The sequence below is a fragment of the Protopterus annectens genome, chromosome 8.part0 (assembly GCF_019279795.1).
Source record: "Protopterus annectens isolate FY-2018-M chromosome 8.part0, PAN1.0, whole genome shotgun sequence".
Taxonomy (NCBI): domain Eukaryota; kingdom Metazoa; phylum Chordata; order Ceratodontiformes; family Protopteridae; genus Protopterus; species Protopterus annectens.
Genome location: NC_056741.1, coordinates 1,357,109,370 through 1,357,133,542, shown reverse-complemented (window position 1 = coordinate 1,357,133,542; position 24,173 = coordinate 1,357,109,370). Strand labels below are relative to the sequence as shown.

Below are 24,173 nucleotides of genomic sequence, written 5' to 3'. Positions count from 1 at the left end.
CAGGGATCTGACCTTGAACCTTTGTTATTTTCCAGTCTTCATTAATGATTTGTCCTCCAGTCTTTCTCTACTAATCATGGATGTTGACAACCTCCTTCTCCTGGAATCTAATAAAAGCTTATTTACTCTTCATTAGAAGCTGCAAAGAAGCTTCACAAGGTTATGTATCTGGACCCAAAACAAAAAGTTCTCAATAATACCTTAAAGTCGATTATCATGATTTTTAGAACTATACAAAAACTCCCCAAAACCTGCATACATGTAACTGACATAAACGGTAACATCTTGCATGATGGACTGGAACAGTTACCTAGGGATTAACCTGAGACCTCTCTCTCTCTCTCTCTCTCTCTCTCTCTCATTAAACATTCTATAGCATTATTAACAACACCATGGGATGGCTTAAACTGTGCCATCACATATCTCACTTTCTCACGCCCACTATTTGCCTTGCTGATCCCAGAAATCTCCTGTTAACAGCTTTCCATTCCTGTACCAACACACAAAATAGTCAGACAGCAATTACAACATTTGTAGATTTGATCTGCTTTCATATCAACTAACCACCACTGCCAGCTACAACTGCATATCACCTGGTTACAAGTTAAGGAAAGAGCAACTCTATTACGCTCCACACAGATCAACACAATTATTTAGCTAGGACACTGTCCCTACTGACAGCAATATTACAAAACAGACAAAAAAAGTTTGAACTAAGAGATGTATATGATGAAATTCTTACTCTAGGTAGGTCCAAATTCAAAACAGCAGTAGGTTAAAGGGCATTCTCTAAGCTGGCACCAGCAATTTGGGATCAGCTCCCCATCAGATGCTAGGCAGGAAAATACCACCGAAGCATTAAAAAGGAAGTTCAAAGAATACTTGTTGAAGGAATAAGCTTGTTCTTGCTATAAAGGAAAAGGGTAGGAACAACCAGGATTAACAGTCACCAAATGGACATGCATTGCTATATGTAGACTATAGTTCCTATCTCATAAATGTTAAATGCGTCTGAAACTGTTAATGTCATAAATTTATGCCTGCTATTATGTATCTAACTTACTCACCATAAACTAAGAGCTCCACTGTATTCATTATAAAAAGTGTTCTTCAAACTATTTTGCAATCACGTTGTATATGATTGTCCACTATTTCTATAGTGATTATACACACACACACACAAACACACAGACGTGTGGTACATAATTTCAGATTCTGTTCTCTCATATTAAAGGGCATAATTATTGATGTAAGGTACTTCAAGGAATGCAAGTGTGTTTCTTTTTTGCAGGGGAAAAACTTGTGCATAGCCTCCTAACTTAAATATTACAACTCTGAGATCGCACAGTACCACAGAAAAGGGGAAATTCCTTTATCTCTGGTATTTGTCTGGTATTCAGCAATCTTGTAGAAATACTACCTCTCCATTCAGTCTTTTTGAATTGCATTTCATTTAATAACTTTAAAAGAGTGCACTTCAGTGTGTGTGTGTGTGTGTGTGTGTGTGTGTGTGTGTGTGTGTGTGTGTGTGTGTGTGTGTGTGTGTGTGTGTGTGTGTGTGTGTGTGTGTGTGTGTGTGTGTGTGTGTGTGTGTGTGTGTGTGTGTGTGTGTGTGTGTGCATGCGTGCATGTGTGTGTGTGTGTGTTTATAGGACCATGAATGAGGCTGAGTGAATGTGCATATAGATATATATATATATATATATATATAGATATATATATATATATATATATATATATGTGTGTGTGTGTGTGTTATATACATATATAGATATACATGGACACACATCTACAACATACATACATGTGTGTATATGCATGAGCACAGGTATTGTTCTAATTAAAATGAACACTGTTTATGGTAACATGCTCTCATAAGCATCCTTCATTTCTGCAGTATGTTTTGATCTAGCTTTGAATATTTCTGCACCTCTGCTGCTTCAGCAATGCACAAATTCTGGGCATATGCACATCAAATAGCATGGTCAGTCAGACCACACAGTGCAGTAAGGTTACCTGAAAGCACCAGCATGGTAAAACTGTTATTAAGAAAAGCAGGGCTGCCTGCCGTATGTCCATGAGTCTGCAACTATACTAAGGCAGCAGGCTCTGGAAACCTCTGAAACAATGCAGTTTTCAAAGCAGAAGGCTTCCAGTATATGGCCAACAGCTCGCATCTGTAACCAATCAAGAAAGGCTAAGGGAACCTAGTACACAAACTCTTAAATGAGTTACTAAGATTACTTTAAATGCTTCATAAGGGCAAAGAAAGTAAAAATAAAAACACTAACGTTTTTCAGGAGACTGTACACATAAGCAATAGTTCTGTGACAGAATTCCATAGTGGACATTTTACAAGGGTCATATATACTTAAAACTTAATGAAAAAGTGATACCTGGATCAGTCTTACAACAAATACACTGAATGCATAAACAGATGTAGCAGGATTGACATAAGGCCACCTTTTTCATTTGTGTGCTTCAGTACTGCTAATGTGGTAAGATTACTTGCGCTCGCGCACACACACACACACACACACACACACACACACACACACACACACACACACACACACACACACACACACACACACACACATATACCTGTTCATCTATTTATATATAAAAGTAGCTGGTGGATATTGTGAATCTCTGAATCAAGTCAGTATACCATAGATGTTTATTGCCCATTGTCTAAACCCTGACCAAGCTAAACTGTCTGACTGTGAAATGGGAGAAAATGAAGATCAGGTCAGGCAGAGCTGGAAGTCATGATGTGGTTAGAAAAATGAGTATACCAGGTGAGCTAACAGGAACAGACTGAGTAAACTAATGTCCTTGGTTTATAATCTGGAATGTGGAAAGATCAGTACTGTAGGAACACAGAGTTTAAAAAGTGTACAGGGACAGATTAAAACAAGGTGACAGGAAGGTTAAGTGTTTTGATCAAGTGATACCAGTTTTTAAATGCATCGTTCTACTATTTCCTTTCCGGATGCATACAGTGGCATTGTGAGCACTTACTCGTTAACCACAGAGGAAATGTACTCTTGCTGCAGTATTTTCCCTTTTTATGCCATCTGCATCTAAAATGTTCCAGTTTAACACCTGCACAAGTAACTTAGTGTACTTTGTCTATTCTTATTCTCTGAAAGATATGATTTTAATTCAAGTCAATATGAATGTTGAGGTGGGTCCTGCCTGTGAACTCGACACTGGTTTGTAAACAGAGGTTAAACACTGACTGACTGGCATCTGATAATTTACTGCACTGCAGTCACATATCCAAATGTGCATCTGGAATCCATTAAAAAGCTGTAAGTAGCCTGATAAAAAGAATCTAGGATCCATTAAAGAGGGGGAAGTAGTCTGGGAAAGGATCTAGGATATGGATCTAAGACATATCCATCAAATGTCCATTCAGTGAAACTTTGAAAGCAGTTGTTTTAGTCATTGGCTGCATATCCCCACACCTCATGCAAGGGACTGTGCATCCTGTTCATTTTAACATTCAACTCAGTTATCACTATACCTCGGTAATGAGAAATACCCACTTGGAGAGACTCCCCACTGAATCTGTGTTCAAATGTTCTTTGCCATAATCTGAGTGTATCATTCTTAGATGAATCACCTACTTCTTTTTGAGGGGATTATCATGATGGAATGGTGCACAGCTCTTACAAATGGTGGCAAAATGACTCACCAGAGATAGACTGTTTGTCCTGCCTTCCCAGGCATGGAAAAGGAGCAGCAATGTCATCTCTAACATTATACCAAATGGTTGGGTAACTCCCAGTAAGACACAGTAAAATGCTTCCCAGATCAGAATTCCTGGACTCTAAGGCCTGGGATACAGTGATACAGAACAATACTAAATATCAGCAATTTACACTGTGGCATGTAAGTCCTTTTCGAGTCAGGAGTGCGTGCCGCAAGATAGGTTGACTTCAGGAGAACAGATGAGTACTGAACCCATGTAAATGCAATTAGTTTATTTTAAATAAAACTATGGCATGTTGACCAGCTGATCTGGCAAAGAGATCATGAGAGAGTCAGCCTAGAGTGTTTTATTTTACTTCTGCTCTTAGAGCCAGTTCTGCCTTGTGCTTTTTATGTTTTATTTAGAAAATAAAAACAAACACATAAACAGGGATGCAGGATGTCAATGGCTCTAAGTCCTTTTAGGTACTGTGGGACTGCTAGATTAGTGGTCATTCTGGAGTTTAATTTGCTTTGCCCTTAGGATATGATGACTGAAGCAGTTCTAGGATGCTGGCACTGTGCTAGAATAGAGTAGAAGAGACCTATTGTTTCTGTTGCGTATTGGCAAATAGTACAGGACTGCTTGAAACTTATAAAATTTAAGTTTTGTCTTGTGATCTGCATGGGCTTATCAGTTCATTATGCTCATAAGTAAACAACAGGACAGAGAGAGAAAACAAGATAGTGTGCATAACTAGAATTACTACTGACTCAGGATGTCTCTCACTGACTTCAAATGCTCTAATCCTAACGCCAAGATAGCCAAGGTGTGATTCAGTGATCTATGCACTTTTTCTAGATTAAGATAACCAAGGAACACAATGAAACTGCACTAATTCTGTACTCTGTGCACATTTCCCCTGATCAGAGTAATAACAGGATACAGAGAGTTTGCTTAAATTCTGTGATCTGAATACACCTCCTATGTCAGGGTAGCTAAGAAACACACAGAATCAGCATTAATTCTGTCATTATAGGATCATACGAGGTTGCTAGGTTAACAGCCCTGGAGCCTTTTTAAGACAAGCCATTCATGACAGAATTATTCCCAATTATCAGTGCTCATGGACTACAATGGCTTTGGCATATGCCTGTGCCTTAGGGCATCTACAAGCTGCCTTTGTCCGTAAGGGGTACATTGCCATCCGTTGATCCAAAATGTGTTTGAATAGGCTTAGAGAAGAACATTGCTTCACAATAGGAAACATTTTCCAGAGAAGGTATAATCTCTGAGACATATACCAATCCCGCCAACATGGTTTGTTTATGTCACAGATGAGGTTTAGATCCTTAGATCAGGTAGCAGTTCCATCAGGGGTGGATTAGAGAATACCTTGTAGGTTAGGCATAGATTGCCCTTCAGTAGTCTGTAGGAGACTGAGTACAGGGACAGAGTTTTGAAGAAGTCTGCCTAGGACATATTATTTACACCCTGTATTCCTTTTGAGAGAAACTTCTGTGCAGCAGCAGCTGTTGTACATGCCTGGTCAGGTACATGCCTAAGTGTGCACTGTGCTTAATTATTTGTCTAATGAAGGCTGAGTTTAGTGGGACTATGATCTCTTTAGATCTGAAAGACATGCCCTTCCTTACAAGTTGTGTCTTGTAGAAGGATTTTCTCTCCATTATAGACACGTGGTGATCGAAGTTCAGGTTACTGTCAACCTGAATTCCCAAGTCCCTTATCACTGGGTCTACTCTTAGGGGAGTGTTATCAAGGCTGTAATTTGGAGGGATAGCCTTCCCAAAGGCTATAATTATGCATTTTTTTCCAGTGAGTTTTAGGCCATGGTTCTGGCTCCAGTTGATGTATGCACATTTCCCTTGGTCAGGTTCATACTTCTTAATCTCTAATTACACAAACTCTAGACAAAACTAAACATAATAGGGGAACAAAGGCCCAAAATCAAGGACAAATTTTAAATATTGCTCTTAGAAAGTCACTAGAATAACAGGTTTTGCATTAACATACATTTTCTGAAGGCTATGAAATCTAAAACTCAAATGTATGTCATTGTTTAATTACTTCCTTCCTCATTGATTTGCCAGATAGTCACACATTTTATGAGGAACAAACCATAAACATGAGGCAAAAATCTGGACAATCTGCAAAAATCTGGATAGTTGGGTGGTATGGTCACATTAATAAAGGAGCACCATAGGGTCTGCATTAATTTTGTGATCTGTGCACTCTTCAAGTCAGATTAAGCAAGGAACACAGAGTGTCTGCACTAGTTCTGTGATCTGTGTACACTACCTCAGGTCAGAGTAACCTAGGGACACAGAGGTTCTACACTAAGTATCTGATTTGTGAGCACTTCTCCAGGTAAAGGTAACTAAGAAGCACTGAGAATCAGCACTAATTCTGTGATCTGTGCAGGCTTTCCATCATTAGAATAGCCAAAGGATAAAGAGAAGTCACACCAATTCTTTGATAAGTGCACACTTCCCCAGGTCAGGTTAAGCAAGAGACAGATATAAAATGATTTACTAATTCTTTGATCTATGCTCATTTCCTGAAGTCATGGTAGCCAATTGACAGGAATAGTAAATACCAGTTCCATCATCTGTACACACTTCCCAACTGACAGCAATCATGGATCGCAGAGACTCTACAATAATTTTGTAATCTGTGCACATTACCCGAGGTCAGTGTAACCAAGGGGTCACAGAGGCTTTGCACATTTTTGGTGATTTCTGCACACTTTCCCAGGATAAGGTAACCAAAAGGCACCAAACATCAGCATTAATTGTGTGATCTATGTACAATTCTCCACATAAGGGTAACCAAGGAACCCGGGGGGGGGGGGGATCACACCAATTCTATGAACAGTGTGCGCTTTCCCAGGTCAGATTAACCGATGAACATACAAAAGTCTGCACAAATTCTTTGATCTGTACATAGTTCCCCAAGTCAAGGTAGCCAAGGGACAGAGAGAATCCATACTAATTATGAAATCTGTGCACACTTTTCTAACTGAAGGTAACCAAGGAACACAAACAGTCTGCACTAATTCTGCGATCTGTTCACACTTCTCAGTTACCACAGCCAAGCAACACAGAGAGTCTCTGCCAATTATATTGTCTGTGCACACTTCTCCAGGTCAGGGCAATTAAGGGGCAAAGAGAGTCCATGCAAATTCTATGATCTAGGCACTCTTCCCCATCCTTGGCACATATACAGTTTATGGGCAAGGTGCTGAAAATGAATACATTTTAGCTATCTGCTGACATTCTGGATGCTACAGAAATGTTTGCCACAGTTATTATTACTAAATCTAACTTCTGACTCTGTCAATCCTTAATATCTAAATCTGTCAGTGTTTCTCATGCAGCAAATGTGAAAATTTCCTTTTAACTTTAAATTGGAAAGTATTTAGTATGCAAAAGTTTATGGTCTGTAATGCATTTTTATTGGGTAGTTCTTGAGAAGTACCAGATATTATATGTTATCATAGCTGAATGTTTTGGAGGAGTTAAGCCAATGTCAGAAGTTGTCCTGACTGTATTCATCTATCATTGTAGTTATTGTATCAATCCATAGCATTGCATGTCTTCCACTTTTACACTGACCTTCTACCTAGCAGAGCATAATGTGTTTTACTAATGATCTTTCTTTTCACATGATGTATGAAAGGTTAAGTTATTATCTGAGCTTCCAGGAAATAATTAGGTTTTATCTTCCTAATACTGACTAATTTGTTTGTGGATTATTAATCCAAGCAGGCTGAAGCTGTCTGCTGTTTCTATTTCTTTTTCATCAAGAATTAGCAAGATATATATATATATATATATATATATATATATATATATATATATATATATATATTGGTCTACTTCAGAATGCCGACTTTCATATGGCCGACACCATCTGATCGACATTCCAAAAGATCGACATCCTGAAATAGCACCATTTACCTACCTGTAAACACAGTAAAACTGTGTTATGCAGAAGGGCAAGCCCCCCTGCATCCCCCACACACCCTGCTAGTTAAATATTCTCACTCTGAGATCGCACTACAGTGCAGGAAAGGGGAATCTCCCAGTCCCACACTGTAGCGGGATCCCCGCTATCATTTGTTGGCCTTTCAAATGTTCGCTCATATGGTGTTGGCCATATGAGTTTTGAACATTTGAAAGTTTGAACAAATGAAGGGCTCCCATATATATATATATATATATATATATATATATATATATATATATATATATATATATACACATATATACATATACATATACATATATATATATATATATATATATATATATATATATATATCTATACACACACACATATATATATATATATATATATATATATATATATATATATTTTTTTTTTTTTTTATGAGTCATTGGGATCTTTGCCTTCTTTATGGTAAGGTGCAAATCTATTTTGAGACTGTGGTTTAGAGGTACAAGACCATTCAGAGCCTAGCCACTGGAGATCCTCTACTTCCCCTTTCCATAAGGGCCTGAGCTGAGAGGTTAGATCCAGGGAGAACTTATGATTACCTGTCTTTTCATTAAAGTTAAATTTAAAGAGAGGGAGGGGCTACTTTGATGTGGAGTGAAAGCTTATTCCAAAGACAGAGTATTCTGTTTTGCTAAGCAGTCCTGTTTATATCAAGATATAGGTTTATATTGGTACAGTGGGTATTTGTAGTGTTTACTGTTTTACAAAGAAGTAAGAGGTCAAGAGGGCATGGTCGTTTGCAGCTTTGTAGTCCAGGCAGAGATGACACATAGAATATTACAAGCGATAGAACAGAGTAATAGGGCTTTCTGATGTTCTGTATAGCTTTGGGAGCTCATCCTCATGATTTGTTTTTTCTGAAAAAACATAGTGTATTTTCTAGTTAAACCATCTGCTTATTTAGAGACATGTCAAAAGGGCATTATATTCCAATATGAGCCTGATAAGGAAGGTGTAGGATGTGCTAATAACTTCCTTGGACCAGGTAGGTTAGGTAGGAGTATTTCCTAATGACAGTTGTTAAAGTGGTGGTTGAAAGAAAATTCATTGCAATTGAACAGGCCCATACCTCTAATGATAGTATCTGTTTTGAGAGGGGGTGTCATTTATCTGGTAGGTGCAGGTGTATTCTTGTTTCTCAAAGAGTTTAATATTACATATTTTGCAATAAGCTTAAGTCCGTAGTTCTGACACCGTAAACTTGCAAGGCACTCTTAGAAGGTAATGGATGTTTTTGGAGGGGTAATGACAGCCCTGAGTTTACAGTCATCAGTAAACTTAGTCAGCTAGAAACCTTTGATAACATCTTTGATACAATAAAGTATATGCTGAAATGTGGTGGTCCCAAAATGGAGTCTTCTGGAACACTAGTATTGATGATCCTTTATGAAGGAAGTGTTCCACCAACCCTGACTGAGTAGCAAACCTAGCTTGCTATCCAGTGAGTTATATATGGATTTATATTTAGCTGAGTCAGTTTATCAACAATGCCAGAGTGTGGGATAATGTCAAAAATCTTAGCTAAGTCTACGCAAGTGGCATGTATTGATTTGCCTTTGTCCAATGTCTCTGTGACGCTTTCAAAAAAGTCTACCAGGTTAAGTAGGTAGGATATAGCCACATAGAGCACCCCAGTGGTGTTGTAGGTGTATCTGCCTTGGCAAGGAATAACTATGGGATGGATTGGAATAACCACATGTGGTCCCTCAAAGTTGTAATTACACTGGCTACATGCATCATACTTGCTCTTATGGCCATAGGTAGATAGAGTGGCCATCATGTGCTCAAAAGAGGTACCAATATTGTTCAGTGACTGTTTTACAAAAGATGGTGTGCTGCCAAATTTATTCGACATGTCACAAAACCATTCAAGTCCAGTGGATTGTGGAATAACTGAACAAGTCCTTGACATCTGCTGTGACCAAAATATCACTTGGCTTATATTTTAGTTCCACAATTTTACTAAGGAAGTCCCAAAAGTCTTTTAGGATGGTAAAAAAATTTCTGACAAAAGATTTTAGTTTTTGGTCAACAACAATAGTTAATGGTTCCATCTTGGAACCACCAACAGATTTCTTTATTACTCACATAAAAGATTTAGCATTTTCGTCTGCTGTATAACAAACAGACTTCATCAGATTCTGCTGAAGTATGTTTGTTATACACAAGACGAAAACATTAAATCTTTTGTGTGATTAATAAAGAATTCAATTTTCCTTCATCTGGTCACCTGCAGATATAATGGATCTCAATGGAGGATTAACTCTGTCCTTATGAATCGTGGGTATACAGAAAATTATAGGACATTAAGATGTCCCTATCCAAGAATAAATCATAAAGGACCATATCAATACATTGGTATGAATGTTGGACTTCATTTATACTTACTACCCAATAAAAATTATTCAAAATGAGTTTTTGCATCCTCCCAATGTAATCAGTTTTGATAATCAAAGCAGCCCCTCCCTGTTTGTCAGGATTCATGATCCTGATCTCAGGGTTATGTAACAATTCACAGAATGCCTGCTGTTCTTTGAGGGTTAAATTGTAATATTTATGTTCCAGTGTGTTGGATGCTAATGTTCGAATGTCAGTTATGCAAAATCTTTCCAGAGCAGCCAAAGGAAGTTATAAAGCTGAGTTCCATTGAGATCTCCATCGAAGATTAACTGACTAATACTGAGTTTGCATACAAATATTTTCAGTTCAGTTATATTATCAACTACATTAAGGAGTTGTGGAGAAATGAAAGTGAAAACTTTTTTGAATAGCTGTTCATGAACCCCAGTAATGGTGACACTACTAAATATAGGGAAGGCCAAACTTAAATTTTGGTTATCAAAAGCCAAAGGAATATCAGCAGGTGATATGCAGAAAAAACTCATCAGTTCCTGGGAATCCCTTCTATGTGCTCGCCCCCGATTCTGTTCTGAATGTTGCTGTTTGAATGGGCCATACTGCCCACTCTTGTTGGCATGTCTATCATCATACGGATCTTGGTGTAACGCAGCAGGTGTGGTATCTGAGTAGATAACCACAGAGGTCTTAATTCTGTTAGGAATGGAAAACACATTCTCCTACTTATTCATTTTTGTCCCTTTTATGTTTTTAATTGTTCGGGAATGTGCAGAATCAATATGTTTTTATAACTTAAAAAATACCTCAACTTTGTTGCAAACAAGGAGTCGGACTTAATGTACTTATCCATTTCAATAATTTCTTTAGAAAGTTCATCTAAAGTATTGTTATTGTATTTAATTAAGATACTATAATATTCCATATAACCCCTCTAGAAAAATGTACACAGTTCCTTATGCAATGGTGAGTACTGTCACATCCCATTAGGAAATTTGTGGTACAGAAGGCCCTAAGGCATAGTATCTTATTTAATACATGTTGTAAAAAAACATATTGTCTAACTGTATGATTTTAAATTTGGTAAATATCTTACCAAGAGCCTCAGCCTGTTGCTGCAAAGTTCTTCATTCTGGTTCTGCTTCTTTGTCGGCCTGCGGAAGAGCTCTATTACAGTTGATGGGACTAGGACAGTGTAACTAGTAATCCAGGTAACCGGAAGAGCTGTGTTACAGTTGATGGGACTAGTACAGCGTAACTAGTAATCCAGGTAACCGGAAGAGCTGTGTTACAGTTGACGGGACTAGGACAGCATAACTAGTAATCCAGGTAACCAGTAGGGATGCTAAGGCTGAATAGTTTTATAAAGGATTCTGTGGGTCACTGTTTAATATAAATAGACAGCCTGCAATGATGTCTGGATCAGATCAATAAAATGTTTTTAGTTTTGGACAGGACTTTTTAATATGTCTTCTGAGGTAATCATAAGGGGATGTGCTGATGAGATGTTGCTGGGGGGGCAGGGAGGGACAGAGGGGAGACGCTTGAGATAAATTGTAACCTAGCATAATTGTGATCTCCTGAGTGGGTGGCATCATTTAATACCAACTCATTGCAGTGTTCTGTATTGTTTCTGAGGTTTCTGACATAGTTAAAGGAGGCTTTACAGTTATCTTCAGATGTGATAGCAATATAATAAATCATATTTAGCTTTACAGATCTCAGTCTTTTGCCTTAGTGTTTTATTTAGTTTTACTTAGCATCTTGAGACTACTATTACAGTGAGGAGGGTTGGGTTTATTTCAGTGGGTTAGGAGTTTTTTCCTCTTATTGTAAAGTTTGTTGATTCTAAGTTCCACCAAAGTTGCTTGCTTCTCAACTTGGCATTGCATTTGTGATAGATGAAAATAAAAGCTTCAGTGCAGTAGTTTAAGTGGGAATTGAAGTTTGTCACATAAGACACCATTTTAGCTATGGAGTCCTCATGAGGTGGTGAACTTTTAAATCTCCTTAAGTCAGAGCAAGTGCTTAGAAGTTAGCCTTGGAGAAGTCTGTACAAATTGTGGGATCTGAGGGCATCTTAAGCTGGGATCCTATGGAGAATACTGTGGCACAATGGTCAGAGATGATCAAAAAAGGGGTCAAATACAGGCACGATGATTAATGGTCCTACATTAATAAGAACTAAAGGTAGTAGCTTTGAATCCCTAGTGGAGTAAGGCACTAATTGGTTGAGAAAAAGTTGGTATTGATAATGTCCAGGAATCATTGTGTGTGTTTCTGTATTTGCTGTTTGTGTTGCATGTTAGCCAGTTTATGAACAGATAGTCAAAATCACACAGGATGACTGCATTAGGTTCAATAGTTAAGGATTTGAAGTTGCTGATGTAGGGTTCATTGGCTGCAGGTATCACATAGGGGGCTCTGCAGCTGGCCATGATATTGAAGTTGAACTTCCTTTTAGTTACCAGGATTTGAAGGAGTTCTAGGTCATTATCATGCTGAATTAGATGTGAGATAATGGGACTTTGAATAAAAATAAGCATACCTCCACCAGAGACATGCCATCTCAACGGCCAGTCTAAACTAGTGGTAGATGTTAAAGTCAGGTAGAGAAGGATTGGTCTCAGTACTCCAGAGTTATATAGATGTTATGGTTTAAGAAGGCCTTGAGGGCGGGCAACTTTTTGTTTCAGCTCCTAGCATTGAACAGTTTCATGTAGATATGGGCCTGGTTGGAAGGCATAGGAGACCAACTTTGCCTAACAATGGATCTATTGGGACAGCAAACATGTCTGCCAATATACAGAAATCGTAGGGGAGAGGGGTACAATCCATTTCTAGCTTGGCAGATGGGATAGTCAACCATCTCCATCCACATTGTTCCCCCTAGAAAGGCACCCATTACTGAGCCAGCTGTTGAAGTTGATTACTTTTTGCTTGCATTCTCATGTCACTCATGGTGATGGCAGCATGTTGCTCAAGGTTAGTTGGTTACCAGCCTCAGAATTGTACACAGAGAGAGATCAGCTATATCTCTCTTCATATTATCCAAGATGGAGCATCAAAGGTCATTCACTTCCACATTTGCAACAGCCAGGTTATATGAAGTGAAGAGAGATATGAGAGTCTTGGGAACACCACAGATTCTGGTACCTTGCACCCAGGACAGCTACTCCCTTTGCCCTAACCTAGTGATGCCTGTGTCTAGAATGGCTAAGGAGGTTTTGAGAGGGGATTTTTTAGTACCTCATCATGTGTAGGTTTGGTGTTAAGGACATGCTGTGGTGATATAGGTGTGTAGTGAGAACTGGGTACATGAGAAACATGAGACATTTCCCCCCATTTCATGTGTGTGTGTGTGTGTGTGTGTGTGTGTGTGTGTGTGTGTGTGTGTGTGTGTGTGTGTGTGTGTGTGTGTGTGTCTGTGTGTGTGAATGGATAAGTACAGTAGGTTCTTGTTAGTATGCTCAGAAGCTGGGGATAAGTACAGTAGGTTCTGGCTAGTATCCTCAGAAGCTGGGGATAGGTACAGTAGGTTCTGGTTAGTATGCCCAGATGCTATGGATAAGTACAGTAGGTTCTGGTTAGTATGCTCAGATGCTGGGGATAAGTACAGTAGGTTCTGTACAGTATGCCCAGTGCTGGGGATACATACAGTAGGTTCTGGTTAGTATACTCAGATGCTGGGGATAATTACAGTAGGTTCTGGTTAGTATACTCAGATGCTGGGGATAAGTACAGTAGGTTCTGGTTAGTATGCCCAGATGCTATGGATAAGTACAGTAGGTTCTGGTTAGTATGCTTAGATGTGGGAGATAAGTACAGTAGGTTCTGATTAGTATGTCCAGATGCTGGGGATAAGTACAGTAGGTTCTGGGTAGTATGCCCAGTGCTGGGAATAAGTACAGTAGGTTCTGGTTAGTATGCTCAGATGCTGAGGATAAGTACAGTAGGTTCTGGTTAGTATGCCCAGATGCTATGGATAAGTACAGTAGGTTCTGGTTAGTATGCTCAGATGCTGGGGATAAGTACAGTAGGTTCTGGTTTGTATACTCAGATGCCAGGGATAAGTACAGTAGGTTCTGGTTAGTATACTCAGATGCTGGGGATAGGTACAGTAGGTTCTGGTTAGTATGCCCAGATGCTATGGATAAGTACAGTAGGTTCTGGTTAGTATGCTCAGATGCTGGGGATAAGTACAGTAGGTTCTGTACAGTATGCCCAGTGCTGAGGATAAGTACAGTAGGTTCTGGTTTGTATACTCAGATGCCAGGGATAAGTACAGTAGGTTCTGGTTAGTATCCTCAGATGCTGGGGATAGGTACAGTAGGTTCTGGTTAGCATGCCCATATGCTGTGGATAAGTACAGTAAGTACAGTAGGTTCTGGTTAGTATACTCAGATGCTGGGGATAAGTACAGTAGGTTCTGGTTAGTATGCCCAGATGCTATGGATAAGTACAGTAGGTTCTGGTTAGTATGCTCAGATGCTGGGGATAAGTACAGTAGGTTCTGTACAGTATGCCCAGTGCTGAGGATAAGTACAGTAGGTTCTGGTTTGTATACTCAGATGCCAGGGATAAGTACAGTAGGTTCTGGTTAGTATCCTCAGATGCTGGGGATAGGTACAGTAGGTTCTGGTTAGTAAGCCCATATGCTGCAGATAAGTACAGTAAGTACAGTAGGTTCTGGTTAGTATACTCAGATGCTGGGGATAAGTACAGTAGGTTCTGGTTAGTATACTCAGATGCTGGGGATAAGTACAGTAGGTTCTGGTTAGTATGCCCAGATGCTGGGGATAAGTACAGTAGGTTCTGGTTAGTATGCCCAGATGCTGGGGATAAGTACAGTAGGTTCTGGTTAGTATACTCAGATGCTGGGGATAAGTACAGTAGGTTCTGGTTAGTATGCCCAGATGCTGGGGATAAGTACAGTAGGTTCTGGTTAGTATACTCAGATGCTGGGGATAAGTACAGTAGGTTCTGGTTAGTATGCCCAGATGCTGGGGATAAGTACAGTAGGTTCTGGTTAGTATGCCCAGATGCTGGGGATAAGTACAGTAGGTTCTGGTTAGTATGCCCAGATGCTGGGGATAAGTACAGTAGGTTCTGGTTAGTATATTCAGATGCTGGGGATAAGTACAGTAGGTTCTGGTTAGTATGCCCAGATGCTGGGGATAAGTACAGTAGGTTCTGGTTAGTATGCCCAGATGCTGGGGATAAGTGCAGTATGTTCTGGGTAGTATGCCCAGTACTGGGGATAAGTACAGTAGGTTCTGGTTAGTATACTCAGATGCTGGGGATAAGTACAGTAGGTTCTGGTTAGTATGCCCAGATGCTGGGGATAAGTACAGTAGGTTCTGGTTAGTATGCCCAGATGCTGGGGATAAGTACAGTAGGTTCTGGTTAGTATACTCAGATGCTGGGGATAAGTACAGTAGGTTCTGGTTAGTATACTCAGATGCTGGGGATAGGTACAGTAGGTTCTGGTTAGTATACTCAGATGCTGGGGATAAGTACAGTAGGTTCTGGTTAGTATACTCAGATGCTGGGGATAAGTACAGTAGGTTCTGGTTAGTATACTCAGATGCTGGGGATAAGTACAGTAGGTTCTGGTTAGTATGCCCAGATGCTGGGGATAAGTACAGTAGGTTCTGGTTAGTATGCCCAGATGCTGGGGATAAGTACAGTAGGTTCTGGTTAGTATGCCCAGATGCTGGGGATAAGTACAGTAGGTTCTGGTTAGTATGCCCAGATGCTGGGGATAAGTACAGTAGGTTCTGGTTAATATGCCCAGATGCTGGGGATAAGTGCAGTATGTTCTGGGTAGTATGCCCAGTACTGGGGATAAGTACAGTAGGTTCTGGTTAGTATACTCAGATGCTGGGGATAAGTACAGTAGGTTCTGGTTAGTATGCCCAGATGCTGGGGATAAGTACAGTAGGTTCTGGTTAGTATACTCAGATGCTGGGGATAAGTACAGTAGGTTCTGGTTAGTATACTCAGATGCTGGGGATAGGTACAGTAGGTTCTGGTTAGTATACTCAGATGCTGGGGATAAGTACAGTAGGTTCTGGTTAGTATACTCAGATGCTGGGGATAAGTACAGTAGGTTCTGGTTAGTATGCCCAGATGCTGGGGATAAGTACAGTAGGTTCTGGTTAGTATGCCCAGATGCTGGGGATAAGTACAGTAGGTTCTGGTTAGTATGCCCAGATGCTGGGGATAAGTACAGTAGGTTCTGGTTAGTATGCCCAGATGCTGGGGATAAGTACAGTAGGTTCTGGTTAGTATGCCCAGATGCTGGGGATAAGTGCAGTATGTTCTGGGTAGTATGCCCAGTGCTGGGGATGAGTACAGTAGGTTCTGGTTAGTATGCCCAGATGCTGGGGATAAGTACAGTAGGTTCTGGTTAGTATACTCAGATGCTGGGGATAAGTACAGTAGGTTCTGGTTAGTATGCCCAGATGCTGGGGATAAGTACAGTAGGTTCTGGTTAGTATACTCAGATGCTGGGGATAAGTACAGTAGGTTCTGTTTAGTATACTCAGATGCTGGGGATAGGTACAGTAGGTTCTGGTTAGTATACTCAGATGCTGGGGATAAGTACAGTAGGTTCTGGTTAGTATACTCAGATGCTGGGGATAAGTACAGTAGGTTCTGGTTAGTATACTCAGATGCTGGGGATAAGTACAGTAGGTTCTGGTTAGTATGCCCAGATGCTGGGGATAAGTACAGTAGGTTCTGGTTAGTATGCCCAGATGCTGGGGATAAGTACAGTAGGTTCTAGTTAGTATGCCCAGATGCTGGGGATAAGTACAGTAGGTTCTGGTTAGTATGCCCAGATGCTGGGGATAAGTACAGTAGGTTCTGGTTAGTATGCCCAGATGCTGGGGATAAGTGCAGTAGGTTCAGGAAAGTAGACCAGCTATGATACAGCAATAGTAGCTAAGATGCATAGCTGACATTTATAAGATATAATCAATGGTTGTCTTGTGCAGTTCAAAACAACAGCACAGCAAAAGTGAAAATGGACAACTAGTAACAATGTTCTCGGTGCTATACAGCAAGAAATGACTCAAGTTACTAGCATGGGTGCCACAAAACATAGCAAGTATTGTAAGAAAGTCACAACTTAGGTTACAGGAATGTGTGTCACAGAAATTAGCAACTCAGCAACTCTAATGTAGAGTCATGGGTGTCACAGTTGTTTGCACAGGGTTGCAGGCTGCTGCTATATGTGTAGGTACCTGAAGGCTAGATTTCGTATTACCTGAATTAGTGAGAGAAGCACAGGCAATCACTAGCTACTATGCAGCATGGGTTAGTGCAGTCATGTGAATAGCACTGACTAGTGCAGCATCGCTCAGACAAGTGCAAAGCTATAAAACACAGCAGAAAATAAAGCCAACATAAAGCAAAAAGCAGACATCTTATAAACAAAGATAGCAGGAGTAATAGCCAGCCTTAGGCATAGGCCAACGAGGCAGTCACCTTGGGAGCTACTCTAGTAGGGGTCATTTTTCCAGTATTTATTTGTTTATTTTTTGCAGTAAAAAATGGCTTCTTTAAAATGTGTTGAATGAATACAGGAAAAATTGAAGAATAAGACTAAGTGTTAGAAAAAGGATGACCAGGATAGGTGGGCACTGGCTGGTGTTGGGGGCACTGTGGGTCCGTTTTACCTAGAGGACCAGTTGACCAAAGGCTGGCCCTGGCAAGATTGAGCAACCCACTGTAGCACTCAGCCAAATAGTGCCACCTAAACCAACATTTTGCAACAATGCAAAATCTATGCAGGAACTAAAATAAGTCTAGAGAATGGTAGATAAAGGAACAATATATACTTTTTTGCTGAATCATTAAATATTGCTGCCAAACTTAAATACTTTTTTATTTTTCATTGTGTGTGTGTATGTATGTATACAGATATATATATATATATATATATATATATATATATATATATAAAACTTCTGCCCCTTTGGCATACATGCATAAAGTAATTCAAGATTATTAAATATTGACAGTTTATTAATACAGGAGTATGTTCATCAATACATAAATAAAACATATATATTATATATAAATTCACTGCACATATCAAAAAAACATCAGAGGAATAAAATCTGTTTCAGTGGACCCTAACTGCGATAAAATGCTAAATTATTGTGTAGTATTTAAGACAATGCTGAAAAGAAGTATCTAGTCAAAAAGGTTAGTAAATCACAACCCAGAATGCCAAAAGTTGTTCAGACCACAGAGTAAGTAATAAGAAAGGTCTAGCAATGGCTTAGCTAACCAAATGTTTAGTCACTTGTGGTTAATTAGAATGAAACTCTGTATGCAGTTCTTTAGTGAAAGAATTTTAGAAGTTCTGAAACCTGAAAATGATGAATATATTTATTTGTCAAAATGTTTACTTGTAGCCTGATTCTGTGGCACAGAGGGATGGAGTCATGGTAGTGACCCTGGTGACTGGGTATTGATGACCTGTCCTGGCACTAGAGGATCAAAGCAGGAAAGGAGGAAGAGCGAATGTGTATGGCCTGCTCACCTCTCCTGCTGATAGGAAAGGTGCACATATTCAGAGGCACACAAGGCAGTATATATTCCCTGGTGGAGACTGGGGAAAACATTGCTTTTGTTCTGGGGGGAGTGGTGGGGCTGCTTAGAGATTTGCCCCCTGCAGAAGTGAAGGGATGCTTCTGTGGTCCCCAGTGCTTGGACAGCTGCATTGGAGGACAAGGGTACAAATGTAAAAAAATGTTCAAATCACTCATAATGACTGTATACTAAATGATGGCCCCTCATAGTCTAACTTTGGATGATTGACCAGGTGGGGGCTTGTGACTGACAGGCAGCAGGGGAAAAGGGTGTAAACATTTTTTCTGAGATATGTTGAGCAAAGAAGCAGCGAACGAATGATAGCAAAACTGCTTATAACAAGACAGCACTGCACATAAATACAAAGAAATAAACTGCCAGATCTCACCTGCAACTCACCTATGATATAACAAGACAGCACTGCACATAAATACAAAGGAATAAACTGCCAGATCTCACCTGCAACTCACCTATGAAATAACAAGACAGCACTGCACATACATACAAAGGAATAAACTGCCAGATCTCACCTGCAACTCACCTATGATATAACAACACAGCACTGCACATAAATACAAAGGAATAAACTGCCAGATCTCACCTGCAAATCACCTATGATATAACAAGACAGCACTGCACATAAATACAAAGGGATAAACTGCCAGATCTCACCTGCAACTCACCTATGATATAACAAGACAGCACTGCACATAATTACAAAGGAATAAACTGCCAGATCTCACCTATGATATAACAAGACAGCACTGCACATAAATACAAAGGAATAAACTGCCAGATCTCACCTGCAACTCACCTATGATATAACAAGACAGCACTGCACATAAATACAAAGGAATAAACTGCCAGATCTCACCTGCAACTCACGTATGATATAACAAGACAGCACTGCACATAAATACAAAGGAATAAACTGCCAGATCTCACCTGCAACTCACCTATGATATAACAAGACAGCACTGCACATAAATACAAAGGAATAAACTGCCAGATCTCACCTGCAACTCACCTATGATATAACAAGACAGCACTGCACATAAATACAAAGGAATAAACTGCCAGATCTCACCTGCAACTCACCTATGAGACACAAAGGGTATTCAGACAATATGCATTTATTCAAAATTATATGCTAAACAATTTTAAAGTGTAGTAATGTTTCAAGAGTTGTAGCTGTTACTTCACTTTGGTCCAGAACTTAAAGTAATATATTCAGTAACATGAATATCCTGCAAAAACTAAAAATCATGCACATTTAATTATTCTCCTTGTCTTCGTTCACTGATTTTAAGTTTTACTATAATACTCAAAATTCTATAAAGACAGTAACAAAAGCAAATTGAAATATAATGTGGGGGGGGTTCAAAAATCTTCGTCCCACACAAATAATAGAAATCATGTTATATAACCAAATGTCCCTAGAATAGTGTGTCAAAATGAAATGGAAACCCTTTAAGGGCAAAAGTAAAATAATTGCTGTCAGATTCCCTTCTCACATTTCCTTAGATGTTTATGGATTTCCAGTACAAAGCTAAAACAACTTATTGACAATCCATTGTATAAACTCTAGTTATACAGATGTCAAAATTGTGTGATGTAGTAAATGAACACTTACCTACTCAGTGATTACAAACATCTAGCTAAGCACTAATTTTCATTAAGAACTTTACATTTGAACAAATGAACACTGTTTTTTTATAAACTACTTTAAGAAGAAGCAATTCTGTCTTTGCTAAAATAAAATAAGGTGATACCATGCTTACCTCAGTGAAAGTATACATTTCAGACACCATTTTCAATTTTCCTTCTGAACAGCAGCTAAATGTCTAGCTATTTACCAGTATTCTTATATGAAGTGTGCATGTGCATAGTTTTATGACTGAGCTTTTCATCCCTTGAGTCACAAAGGAATGTTACACTTCCTCTTTTTATCATATTTAAAATAAGTTTTACATTTTCAGTTTTGAGTTTTAAATATATCACACCCATGAACAAGAACATCTGTAACAGACTGAAAGCAACAGAAATAAAAATTACTTTTCAGCTATGTGAGTTGACTCTGTCTGTGGTTCTAATTGATTAACTGTTAGGGGAGTTTTGGCCTTCCCTGGTATGTTATTAAGAGTTAAGCCATGACAAGGAGCATCTTAATGCATGATTCACAAGACTACACTTAGGAATGAGCCCAACAACTAATTATCCTTACATCCTACTGGAGTTGGGAAACAATTTATTACGTACCTTGGGATAACTTATTACACATTTAGAAGAGTTCTAATGCTTACAGTTATCAAAATAAAGACCTCAAGTGTATATTAAGTTAATTTATTTAATGAAGGAGGGAAAAAAAAACTTAGCAATATTCTGTCTAGTTCTTCCTCCCTGGATATTTATTTATTGTTTCATAACTGGAATAGAGGGCTGATCCTGAAGGATCCAGCTTAGCCACATCCTGAGGTAGTAATAGTACAATAAAGAGTTTGAAGAGCTGTATAAAATAGACTGAAGGAAAGGAAGAAGAACATGAAGCAGGTTTTCACAACGTTTCTGAGAGAATTTCTTAAGACAAAAGTGAGGAGGGTTAGTAAGTAAAAGTGAGGAAGTGGAAGGAATGTCAGGAAGAAATGAACTATTAGGGACATTGTGTTGCCCAAGTTTGATTTTTAAGTTTAAGGATTCAAAGAAGGTGTATAGTCATTCACAATTCTCTGTTATTGTTTCCATATCTAATGTGTGGAAAGTATTTGCTTTGGAGGTTGATAGTGATATTAGTAAGCATTAACCACACCAAGTTAATTGCTGGAGGCAGACAAAAAGTGAACTAATAAATGGGAACCAGCTTGTTATTTAAATTACATATTTTCAGGAGATCTTCTTTATGGGTATATTTTGTTCAAATATTTTTTTTTACCCTGATCAGTTGATAGTGGTCACTTAAGTTTAGGAAAGTCCCCAAGAGTGTGAATTGTATTACTTTTGTTAGTGACTACCAGATCTAAAAAGGGTGATGTAGTTGTGATAATTAGGACTAGCTGGCACATGAGTGAGTTGAGTGAGGCCTAATTCTCACAAGCAGTCAAGGAAATCATGCCCTGTACAACAAAGAAAGTTAAAAATGAGATCTCCAAAGAGTAACATATTAGTTTTATGAAGCATGTGAGGGGACAGTTCACGTAACAGAGTTTAAAAATCAGTGGCAGATGCGGGGGGGGGGTGTAGTCCATTATAACAATCATGACTGTAGTGATTCTGTTGGCAGCAGGTTCATTTGTGATCAAGTACAGGCATACTGATCAGTAGCACAAGAAGCAGAGAGATGAATTTTAAAGAGCAGAAGACAACCACCACCATTTGTGTTATTACAAAGGTCTTTGAGGAGGTATTTATAAGTGGGAAGTTGAAATGTACATAAAGGTCTATTAATTCTAGGTAATGCTGAAGGATCTAGTTGTAGAGGCTATCACGTTATTCTGCTTTTGATTGATTCTACCATCATTTCTAAGTCTAAGCTCCTGATTGTTATAGTGGTTGAATGAATTAGTAGATGGTGCATTTGAGGGCCAGGGTTACTTTTTTTAATAAAGAAGTATCTTTATTATAACTTTTTTACAACCACAGAACAATTATAACCAACAAAAATTTGAGGAAAATCTAGTTATACACAATACCGCTCTGTCAAATGACATTGCACAATGCACATTGAGTTAGGACAAACTAATGTCATTGCACCCTCAAAGTATAAGAAGCATGGAATACTTACTCAATTATTTTAGAATAACTTCACTACCAGATATGTAGTATAAATCATTATATTGAAAGAAGTAGCAAAATGAAATAATAAAATAAGTAACACATAAGTATAAGCATATAACTCAGAACAAATATTTCATTTAGTTAATGTAACTGAGTGATCCCATTATCCTGAAATGCTATTATATATAGATATAAATATATATAAATGAAGGGAAATAAATTCTAGTTAAGTAGAACTGATCCTATTTCATAAAGTATGATGGGTAATCCCCTTGGACAGAGAAAAAAAAATAAAAAAAACTGGCACCCTGCATTTCAGCATGCATGCCATGAAGACCCTGTCCTGACACTTTTCCTGAAGCAGGAACCGGCTCTAGTCAACAAAAATATTTTTCACCCAGAAGCAATAACAATACCGTATGTCTTCACCTTTTTACTACCTGAATCCCATTAAAAACAGTAATCATGTTGTTGTAAAGGAATGTACACTAAAAAGCTTAGGGTGTGGTCTCCTTCAATTCAACCTGAACTCACCCTTAGACTAAAGTATAAAAAATATAAAAATAAAAATGCTTGACCTTAATTATAAGGCTAACCTATTCCAGACAGAATCTTCTCCATACATTACCAACTAATTTACCATACAAAAATCAGTGAAATACAAACTAAGGTTTGCAATCCTCTAGCTGTTCAAACAACCTACCCTCCAGAGCCTGACTCCTACCATGTATAATTTGTTACTACAAAAAGGACACCACAGGCACCAGGCAGCAACCAAAGTAGTCACTCGATGTAGCAAACTGCCCACAACTAAAACGCCAACACGTATACTTTAAACGCTTTATTCAAGATCCGTTTTCGTCAACCACTTCATCAGAAATAAACTTAAAATACCCAAACTCCTCATCTTAAATATTAACCCTAATTAAAATTAATTACATAATAAAATCAATAAAATATTTAAACCAGTTGACTCAAAATGTGAAACACACTATAATAATTAACATAGCATGACTATGAGCATTTTATGTAATACAGTATCACAATAATGAAGCCTATAAAATGTTAAATATAAAATGACTTGTAGTGTTAATGCTAAAATAGTTTAAGTCATGAATTCATATGCTGTAAAGGTGTACATTACCAGCATGTTAACACAGTTCATAATTTAGCTGCTCTCATTCTAAGTATTGGTGCCAGGGAGACCATTTCATTAAGACCTGGGGGCTTAGTTTATTCTAAAACAATCTGCCAAAAAAGCTCCCTGAATTCAATGAAATGGTCTCCCTGGCACCAATACTTAGAATGAGAGCAGCTAAATTATGAACTGTGTTAACATGCTGGTAATGTACACCTTTACAGCATATGAATTCATGACTTAAACTATTTTAGCATTAACACTACAAGTTATTTTATATTTAACGTTTTATAGGCTTCAACTGGTTTAAATATTTTATTGATTTTATTATGTAATTAATTTTAATTAGGGTTAATATTTAAGATGAGGAGTTTGGGTATTTTGTGTTTATTTCTGATGAAGTGGTTGACGAAAACGGATCTTGAATAAAGCGTTTAAAGTATACGTGTTGGCGTTTTAGTTGTGGGCAGTTTGCTACATCGAGTGACTACTTTGGTTGCTGCCTGGTTCCTGTGGTGTCCTTTTTGTTGTTTCTTGGTTTTGGTGACACCTGCCTGTGTT

The 24,173-nt window shown here is 38.6% G+C and overlaps 1 protein-coding gene across 1 annotated transcript in view; it reads right to left on the bottom strand.

Moving 5' to 3' along the window:
* Positions 1-20,514, bottom strand: part of CXCR5 (C-X-C motif chemokine receptor 5) — a 58,013-nt gene extending 37,499 nt beyond the window's left edge. The window contains exons 1-2 of the mRNA XM_044079441.1: positions 20,485-20,514; positions 11,193-11,354 (exon numbers count right to left, since the gene is read on the bottom strand). Coding sequence (XP_043935376.1) covers positions 11,193-11,354; positions 20,485-20,514 — 192 coding nt within the window. The remainder of the gene's footprint in view (positions 1-11,192; positions 11,355-20,484) is intronic.
* Positions 20,515-24,173: the final 3,659 nt, after the last annotated feature.